Source organism: Alligator mississippiensis, chromosome 4, assembly GCF_030867095.1.
Source record: "Alligator mississippiensis isolate rAllMis1 chromosome 4, rAllMis1, whole genome shotgun sequence".
In the NCBI taxonomy this organism is placed as follows: domain Eukaryota; kingdom Metazoa; phylum Chordata; order Crocodylia; family Alligatoridae; genus Alligator; species Alligator mississippiensis.
The window spans coordinates 207,860,068-207,881,813 of NC_081827.1; the positions used below are offsets into that span (position 1 = coordinate 207,860,068).

General features: G+C 42.5%; 1 protein-coding gene across 1 annotated transcript in view; it reads left to right on the forward strand.

The window, feature by feature from the left end:
• Positions 1 to 21,746, forward strand: part of PDE11A (phosphodiesterase 11A) — a 260,304-nt gene that overhangs the window by 114,334 nt on the left and 124,224 nt on the right. The window contains exons 3-5 of the mRNA XM_059727249.1: positions 7,549 to 7,638; positions 12,656 to 12,796; positions 17,221 to 17,285. Coding sequence (XP_059583232.1) covers positions 7,549 to 7,638; positions 12,656 to 12,796; positions 17,221 to 17,285 — 296 coding nt within the window. The remainder of the gene's footprint in view (positions 1 to 7,548; positions 7,639 to 12,655; positions 12,797 to 17,220; positions 17,286 to 21,746) is intronic.

The window sequence follows — 21,746 nt, forward strand, 5'->3', positions numbered from 1 at the left end:
CAGCACACCAGGAAGCCTAGGGCCTGCAATGGCAGGCTTAGTTGCCTGTAAACAAATGCCAGGAGCATGGGGAACAAGTAGGGGGACCTAACCCTCCCGCTAACCAACAAGCAATACGATCTCATAGGGATTGGACCACAAGCATACAGAGCTACATCTTGCATAGGAGGCATCATGTTGCGAAGAAGGGTAAAGCAGTTGCCCTCTATGTGAAGCAACAGTACACCTCCCTAGAAGCTGAGATTGGCAATAAAGAAGGGTGATTTGAAACCTTCTGGGTCAAGATACAGGGAGCATACAGGGAAGGGTATTTGACTATAAGAGTTTACTACAGACCTCCAAACCAAGAGGAAGAGATCCACCAAGAATTCTCTAGAGAACAGATAGAAGCTTCACACTCCAGAGCATGGTCATTTTTGGTAACTTCAACTACCAAGACATTTCGTGGGATGAGCACTCAACAAGATCTGATCATTCACAAAGCTTCCTCACTTGCATTGAAAAGCTCTATCTGACTCAAGAAGTCTATGGACCGACCAGGGATAAGGCACTCCTAGACTTGGTTCTGGCCAAAGGGGACAATCTAGTGAGCAACCTGAGGATCGAAGGGAAACTAAACTAGGCGACAGTGACCATGAGATGATCACTTTTTGCATCTACCGTAACACAGGGAAATCAGTCAGTAGGGTAGAAATCCTTGATTTTAGGAAAGCTGACTTCCACAAGCTTAGAAGATTGGTTGGCAAGGCCCTGCAGGACCATGGTCCAGTGGGGAAGGGAGTACAAGAAGAGTTGTCATTTCTTAAGGAAGCAATCCTAGCACAAAGGAAGTCCATTCCTTTTCTTAAGAAAGGCAGCAAAAGGGCTGGAAGACCACCTTGGCTCAATAGGGAAGTCATGGTCCTCCTGACATTGAAAAGAGAAACTTATAAGGGATGGAAGTCAGAAATTACCGCCAAAGAGGAGTACTCAGCAATAGCCCACACCTTTAGGGAGCAGATTAGGAAAGCAAAGGCAGAAACCAAATACAAATTGGCAGCCGGAATCAAGGACAACAAAAAGTCCTTCTTTAAATATGTAGGAAGTCGGAAAAAGAATAAGGGAAGCATAGGGCCCCTGACGAACAAAATGGGACAGCTGATAACTGATATTCAGGAGAAAACCAAACTCCTAAATGAATACTTTGCATTGGTATTCCACAGTCCAAGGGTGTTAGCCTGCTTGACAGGATACAAGATGATAAAGGTGGAATTGATCACCCTCCCATAGTTGGCAAATATCCTGTGGGGGAACATCTAGAGAGGCTGGATATGTACAAGTCAGCAAGACTGGATGAACTACACCCAAGAGTGCTAAAAGAACTGGCTGACATCACTCGACTTATGGCAAAGCTATTTGAGGACTCATTGCACTTAGGAGAGGTCCCAGAAGACTGGAAGAGGGCCAATATGGTGCCTATCTTCAAGGAAGGGAGGAAGGAGAACCCAGGGAATTACAGGACAATCAATTTGACCTCGATCCCTGGGAAAATCCTGAAAACAATTATTAAGGAATCCATTATTGATAGGCTAACTGAAGGTGGTGTTCTAAAAGACAGCCAACATGGCTTCATTGCGGGCAGGTCAGGCATGACTAGCCTCATTTCTTTCTACGATTAGGTAACTTGCCACCTGGATAAGGGAAATGAGTCTGATGTGATACACTTGCATTTCAAAAAGGTCTTTGACTTTGTCTCCCATGATGTCCTCATGGTAAAATCAGGAAAATGCAGCCTTGACTACTTTATGGTCTGGTGATTAGGTATGTGGCTCTGAGGTAGAACCCAGAGAGTATTAATAGATGGAACTGAGTCAACATAGTGGAAGGTGACCAGTGGCATCCCTCAGGGTTCAGTACTTGGACTAGTGCAGGCTGTGCAAAAAAGCAGCGTTTCATTTTGATTTCAGATTCTCCATTTTGAAGGGACAGTGTTTCATTTTGCTGTTTTGAAGCACTGTTCTGTTTCGTTTCACTGACACTGTTTTGCTGTTTTGTCACTGTTTCAGTGTTTTGCCCACAGGCTATAATGGGGAATCATGAAAATGGCTATAACTTTGTCATTTCTTTGCCTGATTCAGATGAAAACAGCAAGGATGGTAGCCTCTTCTGAGGCCATGAATCCTGTCATGTTTCAAGGAGATAGGTGCAAGGGTTTCTGAGAAACTGCACCTCAAACTGTTCAGAGCAAAACTCATGACATGTGTGACTTTGTGTGTATGTTAAGGCAGAGCAGGATGAAAACAGCAGGGATGCTAGCCCCTTCTGATGCCATGAAGCCTGCCAGCTTTTAAGGAGATACATACAGGGGTTCTTGGGAAACTGCACTTGTCACGGAGTAGGGTCCCTAGAGATGGCTGTGATACCCCTAGGGCCCTGTGACCGTGCCAGCTCCACCTTGCGGGTGCCTTCTCTTCTCACCTGCCACCACGTTTTGTTGGACAAGATAATACATAAGGAGGCCCCCACTAATGGACCCCACTAAACCCTGTAGATTCTTGGACCCCATGCTGGGACCCACTCTAATTAGGTGCCTCAAGTGCCTTCTGGGGAAGGATACCTGGCTCTAGGGGACACTTGAGGCATGTGGAGCACAAACTCAGACGATTCCACCTCCTTCTCCAGAATTTCCATTGCTATGGCACTCGGATCCAGCTCCAGCTCTTCCTCTGGCACTGGAAGGCTCAGGCTGGACATTGAAATTGGGGTGGGGGAGACTATAATGCTGGTGCTGCTTGTTGTTGTCATGGTAGTGGTGCTTGGGGTTGTTATTACGGCAGGTGTTATTGGAGGGGATGCAGACACTGCTCCCATCTCCTTGGTACCACTAGCAGCAGAAGCGGCATGGCTGCTAGTTGTTGGAAAGAGGCTGCATCTAAATTTTTTTTGAGGGGGGGAGGACTTAGAGCTCCTCCTCTGCCCTCTTTTCCACCCTGGCCAGAAGAGTGGCCACCTGCCTTTCCAGCATGCTTCATGTTTGGTGTAAAATCTGTGTGTGTTTCTATAATATAATTAATGTATTTATGTTATATATAAATATATGTTCTGTGTTATATGTTGTGCTTTCCTGCACAGTCAGTGCAGACTGTCAGGGAAAACACAGATTTCTTTTATGTGGAGAAAGAATTACAGAGAATAACAAAAACAGAGGATTTTGGGGGAGGAATAAACTGAAAGGAATGGATTAGGAAAGGGTATTAGGGTATTTCAGAAAGGATTGGACCCCACTTGTTAGGAACAGACTAGCAAGTAGGAAGTGAGAGCCTTCCTGATGCTGCTGGAGGACACAGCTCAGTAAGCTGACAAAGGCACAGTTGACAAAGCTCATTTCAAACAATGCTTTTATGTTCCTCTGGCCCTTCCCCAGAGCACTGGGATTGGAAAGGACCTCAGGGAAGGATCACAGTCATTGGCCAGCTACAGATATCAATATCAGAGCAGTCCTTCCCCTTTCTTCCCCCTCCGTCTCCTTAGTTTGTATTTCCCTGCAAACCCGGCTTCGAAACTCTTCAAAATTTTTGAAATGTTTCAAGTGCCCTTGTTTCATTGTGAAGCTGTTTCAAAGCCATGTGTTTTGTTTCGGTTTCGGTGTTTCAAGTTCAAAATGCGTTTGAAACTAAATGTCCATCAAAATTTTGCACAGCCCTAACGTTCATCAATTATTTGGATTCATGTATTAAAAGCGTACTGGCAAAGTTCATGGACAACACCAAATTATGAGGAAGTGTGGTCATACTCGAGGACAGGCTGGTGATACAGGCTGACCTGGACAGATTTGTGAGGTAGGTGGGTTATAACCTGATGATGTTTAACATAGAGAAATGTAAAATGCTCCATCTGAGGAGAAATAATCTGCAACACAATTACAGGCTCAGCAGTACTATGCTTGCCAGCACCACAACTGAAAGAGACCTGGAGGTCATGATAGACTAGAGAATGAATATGAGCCATCAATGCAATGCCATATGTGGCAGAGCAAATCAAGCACTGGCATGAATCTACTGGTGCATCACAAGCAAGACTAAGGATGTCATTTTCCCACTCTACTCGGCCTTGGTGAGACCGCAGCTGGAGTACTGTGTCCAGTTCTGGGTGCTGCACTTATGAAAGAGGTGGAGAAGATTGAAAGAGTCCAAAGGAGGGCCACACTCATGATTAGATGTCTGGAGAGTAGGTCGTATGAGGAGAGGCTGAAAAACATGGGACTGTTCAGCCTGGAGAAGAGAAGACTTAGAGGGGATTTGGTGGAAGCCTATTGTCACAGAGCACTGAGGTGCCCTGTTCCTAGAGAGGGGAAAACTGCCAGGGAAAGAGCCCTAGCAAGGAATAAGAAGCCCAGCTGGGTGTTGCCAGGACAACCAGGAGGTCAGCTGACTGAAAGGGGCAGGGCCTGGCTCCTATATAAAGCACAGACAGGATGCCAGAGGCGGTGCCCTGCCAGCAGCCAGAGAGGCAGGAGCGCCCTAAGCCAGGATGAGAGGAGAAGCCTAACTGCAGGTACAGCTTGACCTGAGTTGAGCAATGTTGGTTTAGCCAGGCGGCTTTAAGTTATGTTATAGCCTAGGGGCTTGTGTTTTGCTTTGTTGTTGTTATTACCGGTGGTTTGGGTGAGGCTATAAGGGGATAGAGGAGGCCTCATAGGGAACTCACAGCTAAGTGTAAGGACCCCAGCGCCAGTGAGGGCGCAGCATACGGGGTGCATAGACCCCAGCCCCAGAGAGGGGTGTTTGAGAAGCCCCAGGGTGGGCGTGGCGAGCCCAGAGAGGGGGCCCTGTTGAGAAGCCCTAGTGTGGGCGTGGCGAGCCCCAGAGAAAGGGGGCACTATTGCGAAGCCCCAGTGTGGGCACAGAGAGCCCCAGGAGAGGGCCACATTGTTGAGGAGCCCCAGTGTGGGCATGGAGGGCCCCAGGAGGGGGCTGCATTATTGACGAGCCCCAGTGTGGGGCGCGGAAGACCCCAAAGCGGGGGCCGCATTGTAGATGAGGCCTGGAGAAGAGGGCACAGAGTGAGATAGGGCTGGGGAGAGCCCTAGCCCCGGAGGGAGCGTGTATCCAAGGAAGGAGGGCCCAGAGAGACCAAGAAGGGGCCAGACAGTGATAGAGCTGAGACAACGGCTATTCCATCGGCGAGGTGTGGACTGCGGTGTAGGGGAGGAAACGGAGCCGCAGATAGTGCCCCCTGGCAACGGGGCAGTACAATGGCAGCCTCCTGCTAATTAACATCAATTAATTAACAGCAAGGCATGGCAGGCGAGAAGGCGGGCGGTTGCCTCAGGAACAGGTGTGCGGGCCACATTTTGGCTTGGCCCAGAACGGCTACCTGTTACACCTATATTAGGGGTGTACATCAGGACCTGGGGGAGCATCTGTTCACCAAGGCACTTCAGGGGAAGACAAGAAACAATGGGCACAAACTGATTGAAGATCACTTCAGATAGGGCATAAGGAAAAACTGATTTACAATTCAAGTACCGAGGATCTGAAACAGACTTCCCCCCCCACCCCCTCCCCACCGAGGTGGTACAGTCACCTACCCTGGCCATCTTCAAAAAGTGTCTGGACGCCCACCCTGCTGGGGTCATCTGGTCCCAGCGGTCTTTCTTGTCCAGGTGCAGGGGGGCTGGACCCAATGATCTTGTAAGGTCACTTCCAGACCCTAAAATCTATGAATCTATGAAACTTTAATATTTCTCTGAAGTCAGGCAAAAGACAGGGCAGGTTGGCACCTTATAGACTAACTTATTTAAGGTGGCACCCTGCCCTGCATTCTACCAATCTTCAGTAGCTAACTAGCTTTCTCTACTAATGAATGACACCACACTCAGCCAGATGATATGGGCTGCAATAATTTTTTAATGAATTAGTGTCACTCTGCCTGGCTTTCTAGTTTTTTTTAGTAATCCTATAAATCAGTATTTTTATTGTTAAACCATTTCTGTGCCAGAGGTGTAGCTGTCAGAAATGGTATACTGTGACTGATATCACTGAAGTGCTTAGTGCCTTTTATTTTAAGCAAGACAATTCTATTTAAAGATATGCCTTTAGTATGGCCAGTGGTGAGGAAAATAGAAGTACAGTACTTTACAATTATATAGATTCTGTTGCGCTCAGTTGCATAATATGGTATCCTTGTACCTGATATGCCAAGAGATATTTAATTACTTACCCCTCAATCAGACAAACAAAGAAATATTATTCATATTCAGAGGGATACATCCATGAAGTAGTTCACTTGCATTCTCTTTTCAGAGCAAAACTATTGAAGTGTAGCTCCTTACAATATATGGCTAAAATATAAGGGGTATGCAAACATATGACTTGATGTTTTACAGTCAACCACCATAACACATAGATAGATGCTTTAATAATACTTCAAAAATTCTGTCTGTTAAAGCATAACGAAATGAGTGAAAAAGTTGTTTTAGTATTGCAAAAATAAAGGCACATTTAATTTAGTAATTTGAAGCCAAAATGTAATAACTATTTTCTTCTTCGTTCTTTGATTTTTGCAGGAAAGAAATAACAATGTGATTACCATTAGTGATATCTTTATTACTATATTATGGTTTTGCCAGAGGCTTTTTAGGTAGCTAAATCTTACAGTTCAGAAAAGACAGGAGTGGCAGAAAGATTTGATTTTGCCAAAGGCTCTCAAATGTTACCAAATAACATTGGTTTAAAACAACATAATTCTCCATATGATGATTGAAGTGTATTACTTTAATAACTCTTAACCTTTATTAACTCTTACTATCATTATAAAATATTAAATACTTTGCACCTGTTCCCTACCTCTCCCTTAGACCAGAGACTGCCTGGTGTGTGACACTGGTATATCACTTGTTCTGGGCTCAGTACTGTGAGACATTGGGCACATCTACATGAGATGCTACATTCTTCTCTTTCCTATTCATCACATTCCCACCCAGTCTGATTCTGCTGCTTTCCTTTTCCCCTATAATTTATAAAAAAAAAATTTAAATCCTGTTTCTCTGAGATCTAATCAACTACTTCTTTTTATAGCTGATTTCATGTGTTCTGTTTCAACTTGTCCTACCAAGTCCATTATTAAGGAAACTCAATAGGAACATCAGTCTGTACTGATCTTGTCATCTTCTGATGGCATTGCATGTTTTGGGGATTACCAAAACAGAAATAGTAGAATCCAGTAGGAACAATTCCTTTGAATTGGGGAAACTCTAGTATTTTTATAGTCTTTTTTGTAACAGAGATTTCAGTCTTGCTGAGAACACTGCAATGAATTTATTGGATTCATAAACCCAAATAGTTTGGGTTCTTGTTTGGTTTAAGGGCAAACTTTTTGTTGCTTCTTTTCTACTCAGTCACTACAAGCCAATCATTATTTTGCATTGTTTTGGTTTTGTATGAAAGACTGTAAGGGCGCTGAACATCTTTTGTGAAGTGTTGACTGTCCTCAGGTTTCGTAACGAGAATTAGGGGTTCTGTATTTCAGTAGCATTTCTTAATGACTTCATATTTATCTTTGTCCTAGGTGATGCAGATGTATCTCCCATTCTGTGGAATTGCCATATCTAATGCCCAGCTATTTGCTGCTTCAAGAAAGGAATATGACAGAAGCAGAGTAAGTAGAAAGCAGCACCTTGGACAGCTATGAAACGCTGTCACATCTTTTTCCCTCTCAAATTCTAGCTATGCAAAATGTTTGCAAAACAGGCTGTTTTAATTAAACAAACATGTTATATTTCAAAATAATCCAAACACTTTTACTATAGAAGATACATTTTCTTCAGATATTAAGTTTAGAAAGGAATAACTAAATATGCTGTCGTTGAAAACTATTATTTCCTGTTGTCAGTTTCATGTTGTTATTTTGTTGATATGGGTGTGTTTACAACATGAAAGAATTACATTTCCATGAATTCAAAACTTTTTTTTAATCTCCAAAATATCAAACATCTAGCATCTAGGATTTATAAAAAACCTACAAAATAAGGTTGATACGTATCTATGAAAATGGGTATTCGCAAGTACCCGTGTACTTATTATAGTTTATCTAGAGGAATGCATAACTCATGTTTGGGGCTGCCATTGAAGAGTTAATACAAGTTATTCCAGAGACTTAAAACTGTAACTTTTAAAACTCACCATCCTGTAGCCTGTACATTTTCTTAAATAAAAATTGCTATGGAGATGCTCTAGAGAGTTCACATTTATTGTATTGGTACTATGTTTTGCTTTGATTTTTTAATCTGCCTTTTTGTGAAGGTGGATCTTTGTTACCTTGGATCAGATCATCCTTTGACTTTAGTGAGGTCAAGATTTTACACCATGTATTCTCCAACTACACTTGCTTTGTAGAAGTCATAATGAATAGGTCTCATAAACTTCTAAAAATTGCCTTAACTGGGGGCTTCGTGTGATCTGGACCTTTGGATCCAACCCAATAGGCCAGAAATTTGGTGCTGGCACCAGCACCAAGGGGGATTAAAGCTGCTGCCGCTCACTCTACTACAAGAGGTTGGTCATCTTGTCCACAAGAAGCCCTGTGGGCCAGATCCAGCCTGTGGGGTCAAATGAGTCTGATACCCTTGCTATATGTTATAACATAATTTTAAGATTTGTTACCTCATTATTGGCCATGATTTAAAAACTTGTGTTTTGTGTCCCAGTTGAAACATTAGGAATCTCCCCTTCCCCACAGTTTTGAGCTCTAGTCTATAATTTGGAGGGTCATGAGCAGGGATCTGGGTTTTCCATTTCTTATAGAAAAATGGAAAAAAAATGCAGATTATCCCTTTTACCCAAGAAAAATGCAGATTTTTCATTTTAATGGAGAAACACATGGATTTTGCAGTTTTGAAAAGAGCTTTTTACAGGCTGGCAGAGTTTATGTATATGCACATGGCGACCAGGTAGCCTGGGGAGGAGCTCTCGCAGATAAGTCTGGTGAGGGAGGAGTGGGCATTGAGGCCCCCATAGGGAGTATGGGGAGGGAGGGAGTGAGTTGCACAGGGCTGGGGCTGCTGCCCAGCTGGACGGTATGTGAGGCTCGGGGTCTGGGGCCAGAATGCACGGCTGCAGGGCCCCAGTGAGAAGCAGAACCGGGCTATGGGCAGCTCATTAGTGGGGAGTAAGAGAGGGGCAGCTGGCTGCCTGCCACTTTGTGAACTCCTGGGTGGTGCAGGGGGACCCGTGTCCCCCAGATCTCTGCATGGGGCAAGTGCAGGGGTGGGCTGCCTGCTGCACGCCCAGGATCTCCACCCTGCTGCCCTCCGCCAGAGCCTCTGCGGCCCAGCGGGTGGGACCTGGTGCAGCAGGGCAGAGTGGGGCCAGGTGGAGAACCTCCTTGCCTCTGCAAACCTCATGTTGCCCTGGCAAGGCATCCCCTGCCTGCCCAGCAACAGCGGGGGCAGCAGTGTAGGGTTGTTCCCCTCGCTGCTGCAGGGCGGGCAGGGGGCACGTTGCTAGGGCAGCGTGGAGCTCGCAGTGGCAAGTGGCTTCCCCGCCCAGCCCCACTCTGCCCTGTTGCACCAGGTCCTGCTTACTGGGCTGGAGAGGCTATGGGGGAAGGCAGCAGGGTGGGGAGCATGAGCCCACAGTGGGCAGCCCACCCCCACATCCATCCCCACCCCGTGCACAGATCTGGGGGACACAGGTCCCCCCTGCTTCCCGGAAGTGCATGAAGCAGTGGGGAGCCACCCTCCTTCCTGAGCCCCTCAGCAGGCAGCCTGCACTCCCCACCATGGGCTCCGCTCAGGCTGTGCGGCCTCCAAAGTTGGGAGGGAACCAGGTTCTGTGCTCTGCTCCTCGCTCAGGCTGCAGCAACCACCACATCTCATGGGCAGCAGGTGGGGCTCAGGTACTGCTGTGGGGAACAGGGGGCTGCGGACCTGGGTCCCTGGTCCCATAGCTCTGGCAGCTGGGGGCCTCCTCTGGCAGGCCTGGGGGAGTAGGGGGCTGTGGGTTGGGGACAAGGGGAACCATCAGGGTTGTGGGGCTGTAAGAGGTGGGAGTGAGGGGCACCAGGGCCAGGAGGTTGTGGGAGGGAAGTGAGGGGCACCATCAAGGCCAGGGGCTTGCGGGTAGAGAGCAGTGTTCCCTCTAAGGAGTAGCGGTCTGTGAGCGCACTGCTTCGGTCCATGAGTGTGCTGCTTCGGAGCTGGTGGAGCCCATGGAGCAGTTCCCCCCATGCTTGCCCATGCATGCAGTGGCGGGAGCCGCCCTCTCCGCATCCCCGTGCCCCACAAATGAGTTGCTCACGGCTCCATCCCATGCCCCACACTGGCTGGGCAGCGCCTGTTAGCGCCCCTTCGCTTTAGCAGCCAGGGTAATCGTCCTGCTTGCCCCCACCTTGCTACGGCATGATGTCTTCCCTCTCCTCTCCTCCCCCTATTATGGGGTAAAGTGCCAAAGAGAATCTATGATGTGAGGAACAGACAACGATTTTGAAGAGAAGTATTTTTTGTCAAAACTAAAAATATAACCAACGGTCAAACGTTTATCTGTTCCATTTAGCAGTCTGTTAGGGCTTCTGTTTCCCTAACAGCTTGCTGCAGAGCTCAATATTTTTCCATTAGTAGCTAGTGAGAAGTGCTCCGTTGGCTCCTCCGGCTCCGGGGAACTGCTCCGCTCTCCAGCCCTAACACCATATGCCTCCTCACTCCCCGAGGCGGTGCGGGGGTGTGGAGCAGTTCCCAGGAGCTGGTGGAGCCTGTGCCAGACTCCAGCCCCTGCCCCCATCCCTGTCTCAGGGAGAAGCTGCTGCCTGCCCTGCATTGAGGAGCTTACCTAAGTGTCCCACGCCAGCCCTGGTGCATCTGCTGTGCTCCGTGCCCGGCTCCTCTGTGAGCAAGTGCGCGGCAGGAAAAAGTTTGTTCATGGCAAGACTTTTAATTGTGCGCAGCCGCGCACACGCGCAACTTAGAGGGAATACTGGTAGAGAGTGAGGTGCTTGGACCTGCGTTCTGAGAGCAAAGGGGGCAAGGGGAGCTCTGAATGTCCATGATAAACACAAAATCAAATACCAAAATTTATGGGTATTTAGAATTTATTTTATTATAGTGATTGAGGCACTGGTAGGCTTCCAAATTGCTTTAAAATTGTAAATATATCAATAAAACACTGTGTTCAATTGATCTCTCTCTCTCTCCCTCTCTCTCTCTCTCTCTATTAATTGTGCAAAAACACGGATTTTGCAGGTTTTAATCACAGAATTTGGAATTTTTAAACAGAGAAAACAAAGATCCCTTGTTATTATATTTAAAATGTTGATAGATTGCTTTTATTACCTATTTCTTTCTTCAAGGCATTCCATTCCATTGGATACCCCATTTAAATTGGGTGAAATTTGAGGGCTGTTTTTTTGTTTTGCTTCTAGCTCAAGCTGTATGTGCTATTTAAAGAAAAGTTTGCCTGACAAAACATTTCATAGACATTCAAACAAGCTAGTTCTGATATCATTCCTATTGTCAAATTGACTGTTTTGTTATTTTTTTATATGGGAAGTAATTCAATTTGTCTTGCAAATATAGACCTCTTTAATTTGATTTGGCAAGACAGAGCAGCCTCTAAATCAGCTAACACAGAGACATGTGAATGATTTGAACTGTAACCTATGAAAATCAAGATTTTTCTCCTTTTAGACCTCACTTACTCATTAGCAGGGTTCTGACAGCTAAGATTTTTTAAGTTTAGTAATATGGGTACACTTTACACACACACACTCTGAAATTGGTAAATGATCAATTTTAGCAAAATTGGTATAAAGGTACTTGGATTTGAAAGATCTTAAAATAATTCATGTAACTTTTAAACCTCATAATGAAGAAAATAGGCACAAACCTGATGGGGTAAAATATCTTCAGAGGGTATAAATTAGCACATTGTATCCTCAAGGGAGCTGTTCCAGTTTATGCAAGCTGAGCATCTAGCCTGATGGGATTTTTATCTTTCAGGGAACCTTCAGCTATCCCCTTAGCCTCAGGGTACACGTGGAATTGTTTTATTTGTCTGATGTCTTATACCTTTTTTTGATTTGAAAAAAAGTGTTCACATTGTATTTATCAACATTAAATTTTAGTTAAATTTAGGGTCAGTCAGATAAAATTGTTTTAATACTTCTTCTCTCTAACTCTGAAAATGTAATATATATTTTAAAATAAATGAAAAAAGCCAGAGAGCCAGTATTACTGTTTTAAGGTCATCATCAGATATTAGAAAGCAAACCTCAGTCAAGTGAAACTAAACCAAACTTTAGCATCTGTGCACTTTTTATTAAAAAGTTTTCCATACTGCCTTGAAGGACCTTGAAATCTGAACATTCTTGTGAAACCTTAAGATGATCTCCCTTTGGAGTCCATCCAATATCCATTAAAATAAAAGGAAAAATCCCCATTGGCTTAATTGAAGTTGGATTGTACCATTGAGACAAAATGAGTAGTTCTTACTCATCCCTTCCATAGGGAAAAATTCCATTAAGTCAGCTGACACAGAAGTCGGTGAGAATTTTGTTTAAATGAAGACTTAGGAATTACTCTTGATTTACTTTATTGTAACTGAGATCAGCAAGCTTGCATATCTTTACAAATAAATAGATAAATATTTCTATAACAAAAAATATATACATACATCTTATGCAGGCTTTGCTGGAGGTGGTTAATGATCTCTTTGAGGAACAGACAGACTTAGAGAAAATTGTCAAGAAAATCATGCACCGGGCCCAGACTCTGTTGAAGTGTGAACGCTGCTCAGTGTTACTTCTGGAGGACATTGAATCACCAGTAAGTGGTCCTTCAAATTTTATTAAAGGTCTAATACATAAGTCATGTAATGTATCTTTTTATTGACCTGAAACTGTTGCATATAACATGTAAGTACTTTGCAGAGAATTATTTTTAATATAGAGGGTGCATCCAGGCAAGTGTGGACATGCATCATGTGGCACCACCTACCCACCTGTGGCTCTGCACACCACACATGCTGCACATGCAGGCATTTCCCACACTGCTAATTTGCAGTGCAGAGTGGGTTTTTGTTCCCAGGGTTAAAAAAAAAATGCTTAAAATAAGTGGGGTGGTGCACGTGGTGGCAGTACACACCGCCCAAAGCTGGAGCTGGCCGATTGGAGCCACACTTCAGCTGCCATCCAAGCTCCTCTCTGCAGGAGTGCCAGGGCTGCAGCTTCTGGAGGCCCCCATGACCCCAATTTAAGCTGCTGGGGGCCAGCACAGTTGCTGGCCCCAGCCTCTCCTGCCCCACCCACGGCACAGGTGTTCCCCAGGGACAAGTAGCAGCAGCATACATTGTGTCACTGCTGTTTGTCCCTGGGGAAACACACATTTCCGCTTGTGGGGACATGCCCATAGTTCCTACTTGAAGTGATATGCACTTTATTTTTTTTATTGATATTTCTTTCAAAGTGTCTTCTGGTCACCTGATGGCATAAACTGAACTCATGAGTTCCTGATGGAATTGGTGATACAGAAAATGATCCACCTTAAGTTGTATGGTCCTCTTGCCTGTGTGAATGAAACAGGGTTTATAGAGCAGCTAGGGGATCATGTAACTGTGAAGGAAAGCGCTACTTTTTAGTGCCTATTTAAAAAAAAGGAAAAAAGAATTTATATGTATTCTTTTCCCCCACACGGCACTCATATTTTAGGGGGACATTCTTGTTTTTTAGTATCATCTTCCTGAAACTTGCTGCTAAAATGGTAATTTATACATCTTACCCGCTGGTAGGTTCTTAAAAACAACTTCATTATATAGAATCAGTTCCAAAGACCCATAACCCAGTTCCTTTATAAGCAGCTTTTAGAATCTAGTTCTTCCTTTATGCAGTGTCAGCAAACAGACACTGAATAACTACATAGGTATTTTTACAGGGGTTTTTTCTTCTGCAACTTTTATTTTTGTTCAAATGTAAGTTCACAGATATATGTCTGAATCTTTATGATTTTTTTATTCAAATATATAACATTTTGGTTCAGTGTGAAAATTACTATTAAACACAAATCTGGTCCCTCCAAAATAACAGCAAATAAATTTGCCAAGGATTTCCAAGCAAACCATTCTGTTCTCTTAATATATACATATGCCTGATTCTCTTTTTGCTTATAGAAAACGGAAATGAGGAGTTATAGTGGTGTAAGTGAAAGGAAAAGTAGAACCAGCACCCTTTAATGCTTAATTAACCAACATGCAGCTAATTGATGGCAGGTGAAATCTGCTGTTAGGGGCTAAATCTGTAATATTCTGAGCTTCCTCAACTGTCTTTGTTGCTTATTTCCTTACAGAATGTGGCCCTTCCTGCACATACTATTGATGGAGGTGTATGTAGGATCTAGTATTTGTATTTTTATGCTCACGCTGTTAATAAGGTTTTGTTAATACTATAGGGAGTATACCATTTAGGAGACTAAAGTAACAAGAGAACTAGTCTTAGTTCCCACATAGTGGAAATATTGTGAAAAGACCAGACTTCTTGTTATTTTGACCCATTAATTGGTCTCTCAGGCAATAGAAAATCCGGTGAAAAATAAAAGACATATGAATACAAATATCTAGTCTGTTTAGCTTTTATGATAGAAGGTAGCTCTGGCATTGCACGGGGAAAGCAATTTTCACCATTATTGGGACACTCCTGTATTTTTTCAGTTGTATGTGAAGCTTAAGTTTATCCATGCAAAAAACCTCTGATCTGTAACAGAGGAAGAAAATATGTTTCTTGACCCAAAAAAGCACTTGAAGGGAAAAGCTTTCTTCCCCTATGCAATGGGAATTCTCTACTGGCTGTCTCAGATCGGAATTTGACCATGTTGTTCTGCTGGAGTGTTGCAAAGCAACCAAGAGAATCTGGCTTTGCTCTGTGGCACTTTAGTATTGTCATAGGGTGAAATTTGTCCGAGTGATCCCTTCCCTTTTCCTCAATGGCACCCCTCTCTCACCTCTCATCTCTGCCTGAGTACCTGGGGTTAGCAGAGGCTTTTGCATGGAGAAAAAGGTTCTCTCAACCAAGACACGATAATTAATTGCCAGGTGTTCTGCCCCAGATTTGTAGCAGGGGCATGCTGTAGAGATATTCCATCTTTATTCTCATCTGCCTTCCTCTGTTCTGTCCACACGGTTCCCTGTGTAATAAAATAGAAGCCCAGTGGAATTTATCTGTGGTTCAGATACCAAGAAAGGATGATGTAATGGGGGATATTCTGTCCTTCTGACTAGAGAATAATTGCTCTGCAACAAAGCCATGTTAATAATGTAGAAATCCTTATCAAGAATTTGGTTTCTTGCACTATTTCAAACCTGCAGATAGGGCTAGAGGGGACCTCAGAAAGTCATTTAGTCCAACCCTGTGCTCAAGGAAGCATCATCCCTGTCTAAACCAATCCAGACAAGTGTGTTTGTCTGGCCTGCTCCCTAAAACTTCCAAGGATAGAAATTCCACACCCTCTCCAGGTAACCTGTTCCAATGCTTAACCTCACTCATAGTTAGAAATTCTTCCTAATATCCAATCTATGTTTCCTTTGTTGCAACTTAAGACTGTTACTTCTTGTCCTGTTCTCTCTAGTCAAAGTATAGTTCATCATCATCCTCTCGAATAACCACTGTTCCTGTATTTGAAGAGTTATCAAATCTCTTCCTCCAACACACACCTTTCCCAGTTCTTCCAACATTTCCTTGTAAATTCTCTTTTCTTGAATGTCTGATCACTTTGATTGTGCTCTTTTTAATTTATCTATGTCTTTCCTAAAGTGTGGTGCCCAAACTGGACACACGACTCCAGGTGAGGCCTCACCAGTGCTGAATTGAGTGAAAGAATCATTTCCCTTGACTTGCACACTGTATTCCTGTAAATGCAACCCAGTATGCTATTGGGATTTTTGCCGTTTACTCCTGCAGTTTGTGGTCCACAATAACTCCAGACCCTTTCCTGCAGTACTGAAACCCAGCCAGCCATTCCTGAATTTACATTTGATTGTTCTGGCCTAAGTGGTGAACAGATCCTTTGAATGAACATTTGGATGAATCATGTAAATGAATCCTTCTTTAAGGATGTTCACCTTTTTATTTAATTAAGGGAATTGACTGTCTTTACATATATATATAGCTCTTTGAAGTGTTGAGCCTACTCAATCAAATAGTCTCTGGACTGTGCCCTACTTCCAGAAAGAGTAGTATGGTAAAAAACATGTGGTAAGAGAAAATTATCTTTGGACTCACTGGGCATGTCTACACGTGGCTGTATGGCGATGTTGCTACAGCGTCGAGCTTTAGTACTTCCTTTTGAAGTTTGCAAAGTGCTTTGCAAAGAGAGGTTGGTCCCCCTTTGCATAAAATAGAGGTCACTCCATTCAAGTCACTGAATAGACAATGGTATAAGTGAGATTAGATTCTTAGCCATCTTTTTTAGGAAAGATAATAATCTTCGTACCCTATAAACAGAAAAACCCACTGGTGATTCTCTCATAATTTAGACCTGTCCAATGAGCCTAAAACAAATAATCTTTCAGAGTTAGTGGGCACATCTACACGTTGTTGTACAGTGACATAGCAACACGCTATGTCACTACACAGTATGCTATGGCAACATAGAGATGAAGATCTGAGAGCCAGTCTAATTAAAACACCTAGAGTGTCACGTGTATCAGCATCCCCGCACTGAAAAATGACAGCAGGGGTACTTTAACTAAAGCTTTTTGAACGAGCTTTAGTTAAAGTGCCCCCGCCACCTTTTTTCAGTGCACAGATGCTGATACATATAATGCTGGAATCTGCTAGAGTGCGGTAATTACCACGCCCAAGCAGAGTCAATTAATTGAGTCTGCTCTGACACACTGTACTTACAGCACATTGGAGCAGCCTTGCTGCACATGTATAGGCATCCTCAGTGAAGGTACTAGATTTATTGCGCATTAACTAAAGCACATTAATGTATGTGTAGATATGCCCAATGGCAGCCATATGGTGGTAAATTGATTGTAGGAAAAATATAGCTTCTAAAAGGACTATTAAGAAAATATCAATTATTATAGTTGCTTTTCTGTGATTTACAATGTATATTTTGGAATATGTGAATATTCCAAAATATATGTGTGTGTGTGTGTATTTTACATTGAACATTTAGTCTAAGGTGACTGTAAAAATGTTAAAACGTAAGATGATATATTCCAATATAAAAATTAATATATATTTTTATAACAGGTGGTGAAATTTACAAAATCATTTGAGCTGATGTCTCCAAAATGCAGTGCCGATACTGAGAACAGGTTAGAACTTGTGTCTTCTGTGGTAATGGATTAATTTTTTTGTAGCTGTTTGGTCTGTTAAAGCTAAGTATACTTTTATATAATATTGGGCATTACTTAATATGAAAAGAGCCTGACCCTGCACTTTTTACTCAGGCAGAACTCCTGTTTCTTTCAAAGGGAGTATTGCTTGAATAAAACTCCACATTCACTTACTACCTTTATGTAAATGTAAACTGCAGAGGAAGCAAGAAAGATCTGATGTCCTATTATTGTTCATGAAGAATACTACGCGATTTACAATTATACACATTTTGCTTTGCTTGGTAAGTATAAAAATAGAAATGTAATTTTTGTATATAGTCATAGTATTTTTTCAGATTTGTGTTAATTCATGGGGCATAAAATATTTCTTTGCAATACTGTCAAAGATTTGGCTGTCAGACTGTCCAATGGGTTTTGATTCTCTATCCGTTTTCAAAGGGGGACCAACCTCTGGAAGTGGGGACTAGTCAAATGTTAAATTAGTATGCTTGAATGCTAAGTGAGAGTTCATCCAAACTTATACAAGTTTTTTAAACATAACTACATTTCTAAAATTATCAAGATAGAGAATTGCCTGTAAATCTGACCTTGATAAAATAATAGATTGGAAACAGTAGTGCAAACAGATTTTTCTTGTTATTGGTCTGCTTTCCTAGGAACCAGTCCTGCAGTGGTCCTGCAATGAAAATACAGGGGTGGTGCTGAAAGATTCTTACTTGACGTTATAGCTCAGCTTGAAAACTAAACCTTTCCTATAAATTACAAGGGAAAGAATAAACAAGCAGTTTATTCTGATTTTGAAATTAAAATGATGCACGTAAAATGCAAATGTTAAACCTAAACTTCAGTAATCTGTCAGACAGGCAGAGAATTTTGTAATTTACCAGCTTTAACTGTGACCTTTTAAACCAGCCTTTAAAGTATGCAGTAAACAAAAATCTACATTTCTTAAAGCTGTACTTCATCACTTTCAAAAATGTAAGGAGAGCTACCATAGCTAATTACTATGGTGATTAAATGCATTATAGGTTATACCATTTAAATAATATTTAAATCTTTGTATCTGTAGCTCTCAAAGCACTTTGCAAAGGTAGGTAGCAGAGGGAGAACCTAAGGAGCAGGGACTTGTCCAAGTAAGACAAAAATAGGCAGAAGCAAAGCCAGGAAAAGAATCCAGGTCTCCCAAATTCCACTTTTGTGCCCTGTCTCCCAACCAAGAGAAGTGGGACAGGTGAGGTAAGGAGTAAAAGGGAAATGACTGGAAAAGAATCTAGGTAAAATTGAGGTTATTAATGTATAAACTTTTGACCTGCTAGTGCATATTGGAATTGCAAATCATTGCTTTTGATTAGAAAACACATTATACCAGTTTGTTTGGGTTTTTTTCCTGAGAGAATTAACTGGGAGGGAGACCTCATTTGTCAAGGCATATAGTACCGGGAAATGTGGGACAAGGTTTCTGTTTGTGGTAGTGCCACAAAACTACAGTTCAGACAGGCAGAGCATTTAGAGGGCCCTTGTCCATTCCACATTTGTGTATAAAGGTAATCCTGTGCTCACAGAAGGAAGGTGTTCCACCCCTGTGGCATTCTGTCTCATGTCCCAAGGAATTTTCCCCAGAGGGCAAAAGGCAGGTCAAGGGATATCCTCAAAATTATTTTGTGTTTTTATTGGTACATATAAAACAGATAAGATTTTACTTCAAAAATTTGATGTAAATTCCTAGAATTTCTGTTGAAAAATTACCAAACCAGAAAAATTGTCATATGGCCTAGCCAAGATGGGTTTCATTTTAATCTTATTAGATATGTGAATACTTCCATGCCTGTACTGTATCAGATTTTTCGATAGGCAAAATGGTATATATATATATATATATATATATATATATATATATGGTCCTTTATCTTTGGTATGAAGAACAATGTTGCTTTTCTTTCATCTCACCTCCTTGGAGAGCCCAGTTGGGTATACAAAGGTTGCTTTTAGACTAGCACTCAGTCTATTGCATTTTGATCTGCACAGTAATCCTAGCGCGTGCATTAGTCTAGCTATTTGAACTACAATAAGAAAATAAAGGTTAGCCAGGATACAAAACAATGCCTGAAGCATTTGACATTTGAAAATTATTTCCAATGACTTTTGTCCTTTTCAGACTAGATTCTACAGACCATATTCGTGGTGAATTAAAATCACTGGATATTTCAGCTGAATAAAAGCTGCAAGAACAGGTCCTTCATTATGACCCCAGTGAGGATCAGTACCATTTCTTTGAAGCTATAGTAGGAAGCCAAGCAGAATGTAGGCTGAGGACAGGTCTAGTTAGAAGCTCTAACTGAAAGACAAAGCAAGGGGTGTGAGGAGGGAGAAGAAGAGGAGAAAACTCTTGGGATAATTCAGCTTTACAAATTCTGATAAATTTGCTTTCTAAGTTTTAAAAGAAATTGACGTTTGATTTGTTTCTTTGCCCTCCTTTGCCTAAATAATCATAACAATAGATTCATACTCATTTTGAAAAATTATAACTTGTGTTTTAAGAATGAAGTATCAGACCTTTCTTAATAGACTCCCTTTTCACAAAACTATCATACCAGTATTTTCTTTCATTCGTGATTCTCTAATTATATCTGAAAAGTCCTGAGGACTCAATCCTCATCTTTGGTATGTAATATTTGGTGGAACTGGGGTGAGAGGACAGTGACTTCTGATATGTCTAATCTAGCTTGGGTATAAAAAGCAGAGAAAATGCAGTAGCATAGTCTAGTTGCTTGTGTAAATAATCAGGATCTCAGATAAGCTTGAATGGTATGTACTGGAGTCTTTGAGGCAGCCATTTTGTTTCACTGATATCAAAGCTAGCTAGATTAAAGCACCTTGTGCATTCCCTTACATGCTGCAGTCACACTTCTAAGTGCAGTATAAATGTTTTAAGGCATTCTTGTGATCCTTTGATCCTAAGCGCTGAAATGGCTTGTGGTATGTTTTTGCACAGGCTAAAGGTTGCTATGAGTTCTGTTGGCTGTAACAGTCCTATAATGCACCATGAGCTTGCAACAGTAGCTTGTTCTCATCCTTGTCCCTGGCAGTTCCTATGTCTGTCCCTCCATAGTCAGAGTGGGTTAAAACTAACAACCAATCCAGTTTTGTTGTCAAGGATTTCAGGGTGGATTGCTGGTCATACTTTTCTAGGGTACCTACCTAGTGGTTTTGTGCTGCTGAAGCTGAGGATTGAGTCATAGAAAGCTAGGTTTGGAAGGAACCTCATGAAGTCACCTGCTCAAAGCAGGACCATCCCCAACTAGATCATCCCAGCCAAGGCTTTGTCTAGCCAGGTTTTGAAAACACCCAAGGATGGAGCATCCACAACTTCTCTGGGTAACCTGTTCCAGTGTTTTACTACCCTCCTAGTGAGAAAATTATTCCTAATATCTAAGCTAAACTTCCCTTGCTGCAATTTTGAGACCATTGCTCCTTGTTCTGTCATCTGGCACCGCTGAGAACAGTTTAGCTCCATCTTCTTTCAAACCGCGCCCCGCCCCCCCCCTTTCAGGTAGTTGGAGGCTGCTATTAAATCCCCTCTGTCTCCTCTTCTCTAAACTAAATAAGCCCAGTTCCCTCAGCCTATCCTCCTAAGTCATGTCCCCCAGCCCCCTCACCATTTTTGTTGCCCTCTGCTAGATTCTTTCTAATTTGTCCACATTGTTTCTGTAGTGGAAGGCTCAGAACTGAACTCCAGATGTGGCCTCACCAGTGCAGAACAGAGGAGAATAATCACTTCCCTTGACCTACTGGCAATACAGCTACCAATGCAGCCCAATATGCCATTAGCCTTCTTGGCAACAAGGGCACACTGCTGGCTTATATTCAGCTTATTGTCCACTGTAACTCCCAGGTCCTTTTCTGCAGAGTTGCTGCCCAGCCTGTGCTGGTGAAGGGGATTGTTCCATTCTAAGTACAGGACTTTGCACTTGTCCTTGTTGAACTTCATGAGATTCCTTTTGGCCCAGTCCTCCAATTTGACTAGGTCACTCTGAATCCTAGCCCTACACTCCAGCATATCTACTACTCCCCCCATGAATTTAAATTAATTTCAGAACTGAATACTAAAGTGTCGTCTTTCTGAAATCTGAGTACATCTCTCCAGAGGGTATTTGTAAAATATTGGTTCATGATGTAGATTATATGTTGTAACATACTTCTAAAACTTCATCCTGAACGATGTCTAGTTTTTTAAACTTAAATTTATTTGCCACTTCAAATGCTTGACACATAATTTAGTACTGATTTAATCAGTTTCTCATATAATAATAATATCATCCAGATTCTAATCTTCACTATATGTCTTGCATCTCTACCAGTTCTATGGTTATTCTTTTTCTTGGGGGTTTTTTTTTTAAGATACAACCAACGGCTCTGCATCTGTAATTAAAATCTTGC